This window comes from Rosa rugosa, chromosome 3 (assembly GCF_958449725.1).
Source record: "Rosa rugosa chromosome 3, drRosRugo1.1, whole genome shotgun sequence".
Taxonomy (NCBI): Eukaryota; Viridiplantae; Streptophyta; class Magnoliopsida; order Rosales; family Rosaceae; genus Rosa; species Rosa rugosa.
In genome coordinates this window covers 35,320,670-35,333,496 of record NC_084822.1, presented here as the reverse complement: position 1 = coordinate 35,333,496, position 12,827 = coordinate 35,320,670, and the positions used below count along the sequence as shown (strand labels likewise).

Below are 12,827 nucleotides of genomic sequence, written 5' to 3'. Positions count from 1 at the left end.
TGTCAAACTACATATTCAAGTAAATGTTTAGACATTGAGGAAAATGACATGTATAACGATATATGTTATGTATAGCCATTCTTCCTATAACGACTTTGATTAAGCCAAGGGTTAGGTGTGATGGTGTAGCTTAAGTCTAAGCAGAATAAAAAAAATTACTTGTCACACTCACACCTATAATTTGGCCACCAGTCATCATGAAAGTCCTTATTTGATAATGTAGCCAACCAGTTAATAGATTTTTCAAAAATTGGTTCTCTTCTTATTTGTTACCATATTTTTAATTAAAAAATTATCAACCTGTTTAGAAATGTGTTCAGTCAATCACCTAGTGTAGTAAAGTTGGTCGAGCTGCCTAGTATGAAATCTTCATGTCTAGAGTTCGAATCTTAACTCCCACCAGTTTGTGGTCAACAAGTTTGAGGGGTCTTTGGATTTGTGCGCCTGCAGCGAAAGATTACTCTGGCTTTGCTGGGATACTCTTGTGGACCTCGGTCCGAATACTGATTGGGTGAATATGTTATTAATTCGCTAACGTAACCGATGTGACTTTTTATCTCACTCCTGATAAAAAGAAAAAAAGAAAAATGTGTTGGTTTTTTTTTGAGAGAGAAAAATGTGTTGGTTAAACAACGTTAATTGGTTAGATAATTACTGTTGACCAATCACGACGTTGATCCTTTTTTTTTTTTTTTTTCAGATTTCTGAAACCGTCTACATATCTGAATTATTAAATAATTCTTATCGAAACGTCAGAAACGCGAAACGAGAAAAACACGCACTTAAATCACATCGTAAAGCGTTATTAACAACTCCAAAACGACATTAGAGTTGAGGACGAAACCTTCCTTACGCGCGGAAAAGCAAGTGAGAATAACAGTCTCTTGCTATCCGCCATTTCAATGTGATGGGTAGGCCGGCATATCTGTGATTGATAGGTGTGGGCACGCGCTATAGTTGTGCCTTGGAGTCGTCATTTGTCGTTGGGACAAAATTAAAAAGAGTTCAATGGTCGCGCAGCACGTGAGTTACACGTGAAGAGAGACGGGAGAAACAAAGATCTTTGCCGGGAATTAAATAAAGGTTCTGGCACATCTTGCGTATGCGTGCTCATACCAATTTTTACCAATGAGTCAACTCATCACTCATTTTTTGGCCGTAAAAAGACTAAATAGCTCTAATGTTGTATTTGATTAATGAGATGATTCTTTGATTTCAAATTGATCATCCAGTCCAATCAAGATGTTTATGAAGGGAAATGGAAAAGGTGTGCAGAGCTTAATCAAATCAAATCAAATTAAATCAAAAGCTTGTACCTTAAGGTACTAGAACATCCCAATATTGAATATTCATAAAAGCTTCTTATCCTAAATCAGAGAGGGGAAACAAAGATGTAGACTCTAGTTGCTTTTCTACCTTTTAATCAAAAAATTGATCATCCAGTTTGTCATAATCCAAATATATGTATTTTATAAAAAATTTATAAATGATCACCTGCTATATAATTCAAAAGAGAAAAAATATTGATAAATGATATTTATTGAAAGGATTAAATACTGTTTACTCCTTATACTTATAGGGTTTCATCGTTTCAGTCCCTGACCTTCGAATTTCACCTACAAAGTCCCTGAACTCTCAATTTTCTTCCAATTGGTCCCTGCCGTCAAAATTTTCTGTTAAAGTTGCCAGAAATGTCCATTATGCCCTCACTTACTTTGTTTTTTAAAATTTATTTTTCTCTCTCTTTTATTTCTTTTTTTCATTTCACCTCTTGAAGGTCTGTGGATTGGAACCATCTTGATGAGGAGATGAACAGGAGGCGAGAGAGCCGGAAGAAGAAGAAGAGGTAAAAAGAAAAAAATAAATAAATAAATAAAAAGAGGAAGATAAATAAATATATATATATATATATATATATTTTAAGTAAATGAGGGTATAATAGACTTTTTAGGGGAAGATAACGGAGTTTTTGACGGATGCTTAACGGCAGGGACCAATTGGGAGGAAATTGGGAGTTCAGGGACTTTTTAGGTGAAATTCAAAGGTCAGGGACTGAAACGATGAAACCCTATAAGTATAGGGAGTAAGCAGTACTTAACCCTTATTGAAATAAGATACAATGTGTGTTGCTGGGATCTTTTAGGGAACGTATGTTGGTAGAGAGACTCAGATTGGTTCTCTAATTGGTTCTTTCGCTATATTAATAAATGATAAATGAATGCGTTGCGGATGAATTTATGTTGGTAGAGAGATCAGATTGTCGCTTGGATTACTTGATATTCAAGTTATTCATTATGTCCCAAGTGTGGCTAACAAAGCTACCAATGTCGTAGATGGTTTGTAGCCTGAGGAAATGGGCATTATTGTTGGTTATGGGTTAGGCCCTCCTGGTTTATGGATGTCATCATCGGTGACAGACTCATAACTAGTTTAGAGGATTTATATCCACCACCATGTAATTTGGTTATTCATGAATAAAAGAACTTATTATTTCTAAAAAAAAAATAATGTCGTCTTTCACTTGAAAAAATTGTACTCCCTTAAAAATTTTACAATGCTATGATCATTTAATATTTAAAAAGGGATGCATGCAATGATTTATTGTATAATAAAAAGTCTAAAAAGCGTAAAGATCTCAGATAATTATCTATTCTCGTAAATTTTCTATAGTAACCAGTGCTCTGCTTTTGGCCAATTTGCAGTGGTTATTTCTGACCAATTTCTTATATTATCTTGTTCGAAAATCACGCTTTGTATCCACTAAAATAAGACAGAGAAAAGATAGAGAACCAATAAGAGTGTCTATATCTCCGTTTCCCCTCCCTCATTTAGCTAAGAAGGCTTTTTTAAATATTGCGATGCTCTAGTACCTTAAGGTACAAGCTTTTGCTTTAATGTGATTTTGATTCAGCTATTTTCCCTTCATAAAGATCTCGATTTCCCATCAAGGTAATGACAGATATTTTCCCCAGCCAGCTCCATTTCACAATTTGGGTCCCAATCTGATGATCACAATTCACAAGTCTCACCGTTACTCGCTCATTCGTAACGCCCGTATCTGAGCAACCACACCGGAGCCAAACCCATAAAAAGAATTACGCGCGCGATGGGTTTCAGGGGAGGAGGCACTTTTTGGCCAAGATCGTTTGTTTTGTTGCGGGGGAAAGTATAAACGTTTCCCCTTCACCCTCGTCGCCGCCCTGAGATAGAGACACCCCTCTTCTCCAAAACCTCCGCCCAATCACCTCCTGCCACTTGTCCCTCAGCCTTCAAATAACGCCGTCGACTCCGAGAGGCTACTAGCTCATTTTAGCTATGTCTACGTTCTCTCCAATGAAGAAGAAGAAGAGAGACAAGTCGGACAACAACTACCTCAACGGCGTCGTTCTCCACAGCCCCATTCTCCGGCGGCACATCCGCCGCTACCGCCACCACATCTTCCCGGTAATCTCCGTCGTCTCCGGCTGCCTGCTTCTCTTCCTCGTCGCCTTCTCTCTCATCGCTCGTTCGCCGCCTCTCCACCACCACGATCACATCTCGCTCCTGCGTTTCCACGCCTCCTCGGTACGCACAGCACAACACTACTCACTCACTCACCTCTCCTCCAATTTCTTCCCCTCCGATTAATTAATTTGTAACGGTTTTCCGTTACGGCGGTTTGTGGTTTCAGGCTGATAACGGCGTCGTCGAGGTCCAGTTGAACAATGACGAGACGCCGGCGTTTCGTGTTCCGGTAAGTACATTAAGTGATTTTTGCAAAATTCTAGTTCAAATTTGATTTCGTTTGTTCTGGTTTTGAACTTTTGATTTCATTTTGGTTGTGGTTTCAGGAGAGTGGAGGGAGCTCAGTCCAACATTTATGGAGCGGAACGAAATCGGAGCTGTTCTTTGGTTGTAGCAACGCCGGCGATGAGTTTTTGAGTAAGTGTATCGGATTTTGGTAATCTCATTTCCGCTTTTGTCTCTCTCTGATCAACATTTTTTTCTTTCTATAAATAGAAAGCCTTAGGATCGAATTTCTTCTGTTTTGTTAATGTTATGCCTTGGTTTATTTATCTGAAACGGTTGATTAATCAAATCAGTGCCGTAAATATTGCAGCGGCCGATGTGAAAACGCTTCCCAATCGGTACTTGTTGATTGCTACCAGTGGAGGCTTGAATCAACAGAGAACAGGGGTGAGTAACTCTGTATCTAATTGAGCTGGAGCTGCATGGTTCTCCAATCCCGCCATAGGGTGGATTTTGTATGATGATCTATTGCTTAGGATAAAATTAATATGCAGAAAAGGTGCTTTAGGATTGGTATAGTATATCATTCTGGCCTATGCTTATAGGGCCTCCTAGGAAATGGGACTTGTTGTTAGTACTTTCTGTTAATTATTTTCATTTCATTACTGATCATCATACGATTGGTCTCTAATTTCTGATTTAGTTTCTAATGCTCACCGTATTGTATCTGGTTACAGATAACAGATGCTGTTGTTGCAGCTTATATTTTAAATGCTACTCTTGTTGTTCCGAAGCTGGACCATCAATCATTTTGGAAGGATTCCAGGTTAGTTTTAATTTTATAAAAAACTCTTACTGTTTGTCAATTTCTGGGATGCAAGGTCAATAATCAGCGTATATTCATCTGATGGGGTATTTCGTGCAGCAACTTTGCTGAGATCTTTGATGTAGACTGGTTCATATCTTTTCTGTCAAATGATGTCAAAATCATTAAAAAGCTTCCATCGAAGGGAGGGAAACCAATGAGTCCATATACCATGCGTGTCCCGAGGAAGTGTAATGTGAAATGCTACCTGAATCGCGTAGTGCCTGTTCTTAATAAAAAGCATGTAAGTGTCTTTCACATAGAATGTAACACATTTCTGTAAAAGCTGATCGAATACCATATGCTTTTGGGACCATGTAATGTAAATGATAATTGTACTTTATCCTTTCTAATGTGCAGGCTGTTCAGCTCACAAAGTTTGATTACAGGCTTTCAAATAACCTGGAATCACATTTACAGAAGCTGAGATGTAGGACTAATTATCACGCCTTGAAATTTACTGACAATATTAATGGAATGGGGAGGAAGTTGGTTGAGAGAATGAAGATGAAAAACAAGCATTTCATTGCCCTGCATTTGAGGTGAAATGCAATTTGTTTGGAACTGTTTGATTTCTATTATGCGTCCTGTTATACTATAAGTAAGCTGCGATTTCAACAGATTCTTTTACAATCGGTAATATTTTTAGTATACAGCAAAACTTAGTATTGGTGTGTTTTCTCATGGAAAAAGATCAAACTTTCTGGATTCTTATGCTGTATTGTCATTTTGGCTGGCTTATATTAAACAAAACCTCAATTTACATTATGGCGATTACATGAAAGAGGTCCTTTTTGAGCTAGATTTTTCCAAAGTTTTTCAAGTTTGTTAGAACAAGCTTGTTGATATTGGTTGCCCATGCTATAGGTTTGAGCCGGATATGCTGGCATTTTCTGGTTGTTATTTTGGTGGGGGAGAAAAAGAAAGGAATGAACTTGGTGCAATTCGGAAAAGGTGGAAAACTCTACATGTAAGCCTTCAGTGCTTCACTAATGTCTTTAATTATGTCGTCCAGTAGCAATCCTGTACTAAATAATTCTGTGTTATAATGAGATTTTGATTGGGGGTATCACATGCAGCCAACCAACCCTGACAAGGTACGAAGACGTGGTAGATGCCCTCTAAGCCCAGGAGAAGTTGGTCTTATGCTTAGAGCATTGGGCTTCGGAAGTGATGTTCACTTGTATGTGGCATCAGGTGAAGTATATAAAGGTGAAGAGACGTTGGCACCGCTGAAAGCACTTTTCCCAAACTTCCATACAAAGGAGACTATAGCAAGTAAGGAAGAGTTGGAACCATTTTCTTCCTTCTCTTCTCGCATGGCTGCACTAGATTTCATTGTCTGTGATGAAAGTGATGTCTTCGTCACCAACAATAATGGCAATATGGCTAGAATATTAGCTGGTCGAAGGTATTGATACATGAGTTCAAGAATACTTTTAGTTGCTTAATTTCAATCACAGCATTCTTGCTAAACAAGTTCGTCTTTTTCAGGAGATACTTTGGGCATAAACCAACAATCCGTCCAAACACTAAGAAACTGTACAAGTTGTTCATTAACCAAAATAACATGACATGGGAGGAATTTGCTTCCAGGGTTCGAACTAGTCAAATTGGATCCATGGGAGAGCCAAATGAGAAAAAGCCAGGCAAGGGTGAGTTCCATGAAAATCCAGCAGACTGCATCTGTAACACATCTAATACAAAGTCCAAAGACGTCCGAATTCCTCAAATTGAAATCAATGAAGGCAGTAACATCAGTAAGGAAGATGAGACAAGTAAGGATAGTGGTTATGCGACAGATGGGCACATGACGGATGACGAGCAATTTTGGCCTGAGATGGATTATGTGGATACTGGAAACAAGTCTCTGGGAAAAGGGCCTAGTCAAAGATTTTCGTATCAGGGTCTTAATTATGATCTGCCAGAACTTCTAGAGCTCTTTTCAGACTGAATGGTGGAGACTGGAGACTGGATTGCACATTTTTTTGACTGAGCTTATTCGGCTAAACGATTCTTTTCCAAAGTCTGTGGTTCTTACTGTTGCCCATTTTGAAGTTGCGACAACGACAATGACAAAGCTGTTTGTACATAAAGGCCTCAGCAGCTGAGCAGCTTCGGCTAGAGATAAAGATATACAAGACTGTTCAGATTTTGAACCTTGTACATTAAACAAGCTTAAGGACATTCTATTACCTTTTTCTTTTTCTTTTTAGTGATTTTTGCCGCAAGGAAGGAATGTTTATATGACAGGATAGGAAAAGAGGTTTAACATCTCATAGGATTTTAGGCTATACTTTCTGTTTAGTTTTCTATTTATTTCCGAAATTCAAATACACCAATGTAATAGTTCATTTTGTTCATAAATTTCCATGTATTTGAAAGTGGTGCAATAAAATGATCCATCTTTTCTTCAGCATGTCTACCTTTTGGTCGATTTATAGTCCTCAAGTTCATTTGCTAGATGCATATTGTTCATTGTCATGGCATTTTTCTGGCTTCCTTGTCGTCCCAGGCATCTTTTTTTTTTGTTTATCCTTTTGTCTCGTTCAAGTACACCCATAACTTCATTCTTCACTCCCTACATAACTTGGAACTTGACATATCTTGTTGTCAAACTATTTATCTCCACCATGGTGCTTAAAATCTTCCGTCTGAAGTCATAACTCGTCACCCTAATATAAAAGTTTATGAGAGCTGATCCATCAAAAGATATCTTAGCCGCCAAAGGTGTTGCTCTGTACGTGTATTATTTTCTCCCAATTATATTTCTTGTTTTCTCAATCAGGATTGACAAGAATGACAAGACACTTGTTTGAGTGAAACCTCCACTCAACTTCGAGCCCCAACGTTTATAAGTCCCTTATTAGTAGTTTGTTGAATACTGGGGTCCTGCAGGACTCATGTGATGTTGGTGAAAGTGTCAACTTCCAGAGAGTCTGAGTTATCATGAGGCTCAACTTTTGAATGTCTGCGAGCTTTCAAGGTGTTACACCTTGGACCAACAGGGTCTCACTGCGCGCTCTCACGTGGTAATTGGCGTTGGACCCAAATGTTAGTTGGATTCGTACAAGGCCACGGGTGATGTTGTTGAGTTGGTAGAACTGCCTCCCCCGATCTAAATACCCCATGTTCAAATTAAAAAAAAAAAAAACAGGTGCCTTGTTTCGGATCGGCCCAAGAGGTGGAAGTGGGAGGGACAGAACCCACCGGGTCGGGTCAAGCGACTGATCTGAAAAGAGTCTTGACAGGTGGCAGAAATAAAAATCCTCTAATCCAGTATGGAGAAGGACGTGGCAAGCTTGACATCCATGGTTTTTGTTTCATCTCTCTCTCTCTCTCTCTCTCCCCTCGACTCTGAACCAGTCACAGTCTCACAGAAGGAAACACCAAAGCAGAAGAGAGCTCACAAATGGCAATGGCTTGGAGGCTTCCAACCCAGCTGGCAACCAAAACCCACCATCACCACGACCACCCCAAACTCTCATGGTGCCGCACTTTATCACCAGACCATCTCCAGCTCACCTCAATCTCTACCGCCACTGGTTAGTCTCCTCATTTCCACAGCTTCTCTCTCATTCTTTCTTTGTAAACTAGCTTACTCACCCTTTCCTTGATTTTGGGTTCCTCTTCAGGGAGTTGTACTCGGGGTTTGGTGAGGTGTACGGCCCGGTCGGGAGTTGGGGCTGTGAATTTGGCTCCGGGGACACCTGTCAGGCCCACGAGTATACTAGTGGTTGGCGCGACTGGAACGCTGGGGAGGCAAATTGTGAGGCGAGCATTGGATGAAGGCTATGATGTTAGGTGCTTGGTTCGGCCTAGACCGGCTCCGGCGGACTTTCTCAGAGATTGGGGTGCTACTGTTGTCAATGTATGTCCTCAGTTACAATCAAATTATGGTTCTCATGTTTATTTGGATACTTGGTCTCTATTATTATTAGCTGGTATGATTGTATCTCTATTTATTTATTTATTTTGGTTAAGTGCTGAAGTAAATGTGATGTGTTGCGGAACAGGCAGACCTTAGCAAACCGGAGACCATACCTGCAACATTGGTTGGTGTTCATACAGTTATTGATTGTGCCACGGGCCGTCCAGAGGAGCCTATCAAAAAGGTGACTTCCTATGTATTAAGAATTTTCTGTTGTAATTGACCAGAGGGGAGCCTCGAATTGATCACCGAAAGTTCCATTTGACGGTTCTTGGAGATTATGAAGATAATATATGTTGCAGAAAACATTAAGTTTAACAATGTAGGGATGACTTTTTGGTCGTGTCTAATCCGTTTTTTCTATTTAGGTAGATTGGGAAGGGAAAGTTGCTCTAATACAATGTGCAAAGGCAATGGGGATCCAAAAATTTGTGTTCTTTTCAATCCACAACTGTGACAAGCATCCTGAAGTTCCTCTTATGGAGATCAAGTATTGCACTGAAAAGTTTCTTAAGGATTCAGGCATAAATCACATCATAATTCGTGCATGTGGATTCATGCAAGTAAGTTCAACCTCTACCAAAATTTGAGCCTACTTCTACCGTTTTGCAATTGCACAACTAATTATGTACGTACTCACCAGTCAGCTTGATGTTTGAGATTAATTTCCTTATCTTTTTGTTGCTGTTGTACGACAGTCTTCCAATTGAACCCCATTCACTTTATTTATCAAAAATAATGTTAGTTTAGACAGAGTGATAATGCATATTATAAGACTCTAAACTACTTGATAGACAAAGGCACAATACATTAGTGCGCACACATGCACAAAAGGTATACCGTATATGCATTTACATGCATGGAGAACTGTACACATGCTATGAAGGGAACCTAAGCCGAGAACACAATTTGACCAAAAAAATAATAATTATGTATGTTATCCTTTCCATATCACAGTTCTTGTGCCTGGTAGTGAATATATCTTTTGAGATTTGGTGTTAGTACTGAGGGCAACTAACTTTTTTATTTATTTACCTTTCACTATCTCAGGGGATTATTGGGCAGTATGCAGTACCTATATTGGAAGAGAAATCAGTTTGGGGAACAGATGCCCCTACAAGAATTGCATACATGGACACCCAGGTTAGCTGAGATAAACTTTATAGATTGTTCCCCTGATCCCCTTCAGATTGGTTTCATTACTTTTCTTCATGGCATCTGAACATATATTCATTTTGTATTAGGATATAGCTCGGTTGACATTTATAGCTTTACGAAATGAGAATGTTAATGGGAAGCTTCTCACATTTGCTGGCCCTCGTGCATGGACAACCCAAGAGGTAAAGAACATATACCAACACTGAACCATTATTTTTCCCCCCTTTAGTTTTGGTGGTTGAAAATTGAAATCTACAACCTAGGTCCAGGTTTCTTATTAAATTTTCTTTTGCTTTTAGGTAATAACATTGTGTGAAAGGTTTGCGGGGCAAGAGGCAAACATTACCACAGTTCCTGTCTCTGTCTTAAGAGTAACCCGTCAGCTGACTAGGCTTTTTGAGTGGACAAATGATGTTGCTGATAGATTGGCATTTTCAGAGGTAATTTGGACAGTCATTTATATCAAACAAGTTATTCTTATTTTTTACCATATCTGTTTAATGCTTGCAATGATCAATTGCGTCCAAATAGGCTTTTTCATGAGTGCTGCTGTTATTCATTATTTCCTGTAAACACACACATATCCCTTTAAGGATTTTAGCCATAGCTTTTCCACATCGATCTGTTACCTCATACTGCCCATTTGACTATACATAAGTCAAATGACTGCTGGAAAAATTATTTTCTTTTGTCTGCTGAGGCCTCCTTTCTGGGATACAACTCCCTCAATGAAATTAAAAAATTTTGTTTTTCAGTAACATGCTTGTTTGTGCACTCTGCATTTTTTTCTTTCTTGACGACTGAAGCAGCCTAATTTTTAAAATGGAATAGATGCAATGTGTTATCAGCTAAGCAGTTTTATTCTTAATAGCCAATGCTTGCTACTTTGTATCTTAACACTATAATTGTTGCTTTGCAACATTTGGAGTTGGAATATATACACTACTTAATCTAATTGGGAGAGTAATGACCTTCATTTTTGCATTTGTAGGTCCTTTCAAGTGATACTGTTTTCTCTGTTCCAATGAACGAGACATTTAGTCTTCTTGGTGTGGACGCAAAAGATATAGTTACTCTTGAGAAATATTTGCAGGATTACTTCACCAACATATTGAAGAAGTTGAAGGATCTCAAAGCACAATCTAAGCAATCTGACATTTACTTTTGAAGAACAACCATTTTGCAATTGTAAATGTAAGCCATTATATGTATCAACAAGTCTGAAGATACCTGATAACATGCACTCATGCAGAGGTATACACTTGTACTGGAATCTTCTTACTCCTCCTTTACTGATCTCTTGTTCACATATTTCTTGTATTAATCTCCATATTGCCGTTGCTTCCATGCACATGTTTTCTGGTTATACATCCAGTGAATACATTGAAGTGATATTCAAGATGTAAATTTTTCTTTTTTGCCAATTATAATAGAAAGGTTATTGTTTTCGTCCTGCTGCTGCTGCTACGCGATTGTTAGGGACTGGTGAGATATGAACGTTTTGGGGTGACTTGTTATCTTCAACGTTAGTGATTTTAGAGTGTTAAGGTATGGTTTTTGTTGAGAAACTAATGTCTCACGAAAATAAACTAAAGGCCCAAACCTGCTGCTTTCTGCTAGTTTACAACCTGCCCAATGTTTTAGGGGTCAAACCGAGCCTGGATCCTCTCAATCTGTACCTTTTGAACTGCGTTGTGGACTTGTGGTTTTAATGATTTGGTATAGATTTTATTAAGTCATTTTGGCTGTTACACTTTGTTACAGTCTGTTGGAGTAGAAGTAACCAAGAGGTGAATAATACTGACAAACTTTGAGGAACCTGAGATAGCACCCAGGTGGAGAATTTAAGCCTACTGTTTGTTGACTCTGAGTTTGGTTTTGCCTCACATCTATGCTGTGTCCATGAACTAGAAGTGACGAGTTAGGTGGTGGTTGAGGAATCCTTACCCTTCTTCCTGTTCTACACTACAATAAAAGTTGGGAGTGATCATCTCATCTCTAGGTGGACCAATCTAAATAGTCGCTGCATATCAAAGTGGCTTTCATGGAAAACTTCTCTAAAAAATAAACTCTCAGCTTCTCACATGGGACATGTTCGTGCTGCCCCTACCTCTTACCTAATTTCAATACCCTTGAGGCAAGGAAGGCCCTTCAGTCATCATCTCAAAACAATGATATGAGACAATGTTGCTTAGGAAGGAGCTTTCTTTCTGTTGTTGCAAATCATCTCAAATTTTTGTAAAGGTGGAGATGACAGAAGTGGGTTTCAGATAGATACATGAATGAAAGATGATTTAGGTGGACATGGTATGTGAGAGTTGTAATATGGGGCCAATCATAAAGCCATCAAAAACACCACCATTTTTGAACGATCCAAAAAAATCATTGTAACTTTTTCACTTTTTAAATTTTGGGTCAGATTAAAAAAAAAAAAAACTGTACCAATTTTTTGACCAAATTCAATGTCTATACTTCATTCAAGGAAAGTTACTTATGTAGTACAAAAATCATAATGACCTTAGGTTCTAACTTAGAGTTAGATTATTGGACCTGAACATATATTTGAAAGTTTAAAAAACACCGGTACACCAATGGCTACAAAGATAACCACAAACTGACAAAATGCCATAATTAGTTCAAACCAACGCCGCCACACCAACTGAGTCGTGGTTCAGACCCAAGAAGGAAGAATGTGAACTAATTATCTCTGCCTCTCAACTAGTGAATACATGTGATACGAGCTGATGTGTCCCTTCATTGTGGTTTTCATTTCTTCTTCTTCTTTTTAGGATTTAGGGATAATGTTTTTTCTCTCCCTACTTTCTAAAAAATAAATTCTAGAAAAGTTATTGGAGACGTTTTAATAAATTTTCCATAACAATATATTATTCGACAAAACATGGAGGATTGTCTTCGAGTTGTGGCAGATCAGATCACGAGTCCCTTAGTGAGATATTACTTCTGGCATGCTATACGCCGTCGTTAAATTTCCTCGGCTTGATAGCATCACACTCGCACCATAAACTTTGGAGATCATATAGTGGAATCAAAACAAAAAAAATTAAGAGTCGTTTTTTAGAATCAGCAACCAACAATAAAGTCTATTTAGTGTAAAACTAAATACAAATCATGCTCACAATATTA

At 38.5% G+C, this 12,827-nt stretch overlaps 2 protein-coding genes across 2 annotated transcripts; both read left to right on the top strand.

Moving 5' to 3' along the window:
• The first annotated feature begins 2,879 nt into the window (after nt 1-2,879).
• On the top strand, nt 2,880-7,010 carry LOC133741215 (protein ROOT HAIR SPECIFIC 17-like). The gene is made up of 10 exons (XM_062169153.1): nt 2,880-3,564; nt 3,671-3,733; nt 3,831-3,921; nt 4,100-4,176; nt 4,467-4,555; nt 4,655-4,838; nt 4,955-5,136; nt 5,462-5,564; nt 5,674-6,005; nt 6,089-7,010. The coding sequence occupies exons 1-10, from the start codon at nt 3,316-3,318 to the stop codon at nt 6,546-6,548; spliced, it is 1,830 nt and encodes a 609-aa protein (XP_062025137.1). The 5' UTR covers nt 2,880-3,315; the 3' UTR covers nt 6,549-7,010.
• An 886-nt stretch (nt 7,011-7,896) lies between these two features.
• LOC133738415 (protein HIGH CHLOROPHYLL FLUORESCENCE PHENOTYPE 244, chloroplastic) lies at nt 7,897-11,136 on the top strand. Its single transcript, XM_062165951.1, has 8 exons — nt 7,897-8,139; nt 8,230-8,465; nt 8,611-8,709; nt 8,894-9,088; nt 9,576-9,668; nt 9,770-9,865; nt 9,983-10,123; nt 10,675-11,136. The coding sequence occupies exons 1-8, from the start codon at nt 8,007-8,009 to the stop codon at nt 10,849-10,851; spliced, it is 1,170 nt and encodes a 389-aa protein (XP_062021935.1). The 5' UTR covers nt 7,897-8,006; the 3' UTR covers nt 10,852-11,136.
• Nucleotides 11,137-12,827: the final 1,691 nt, after the last annotated feature.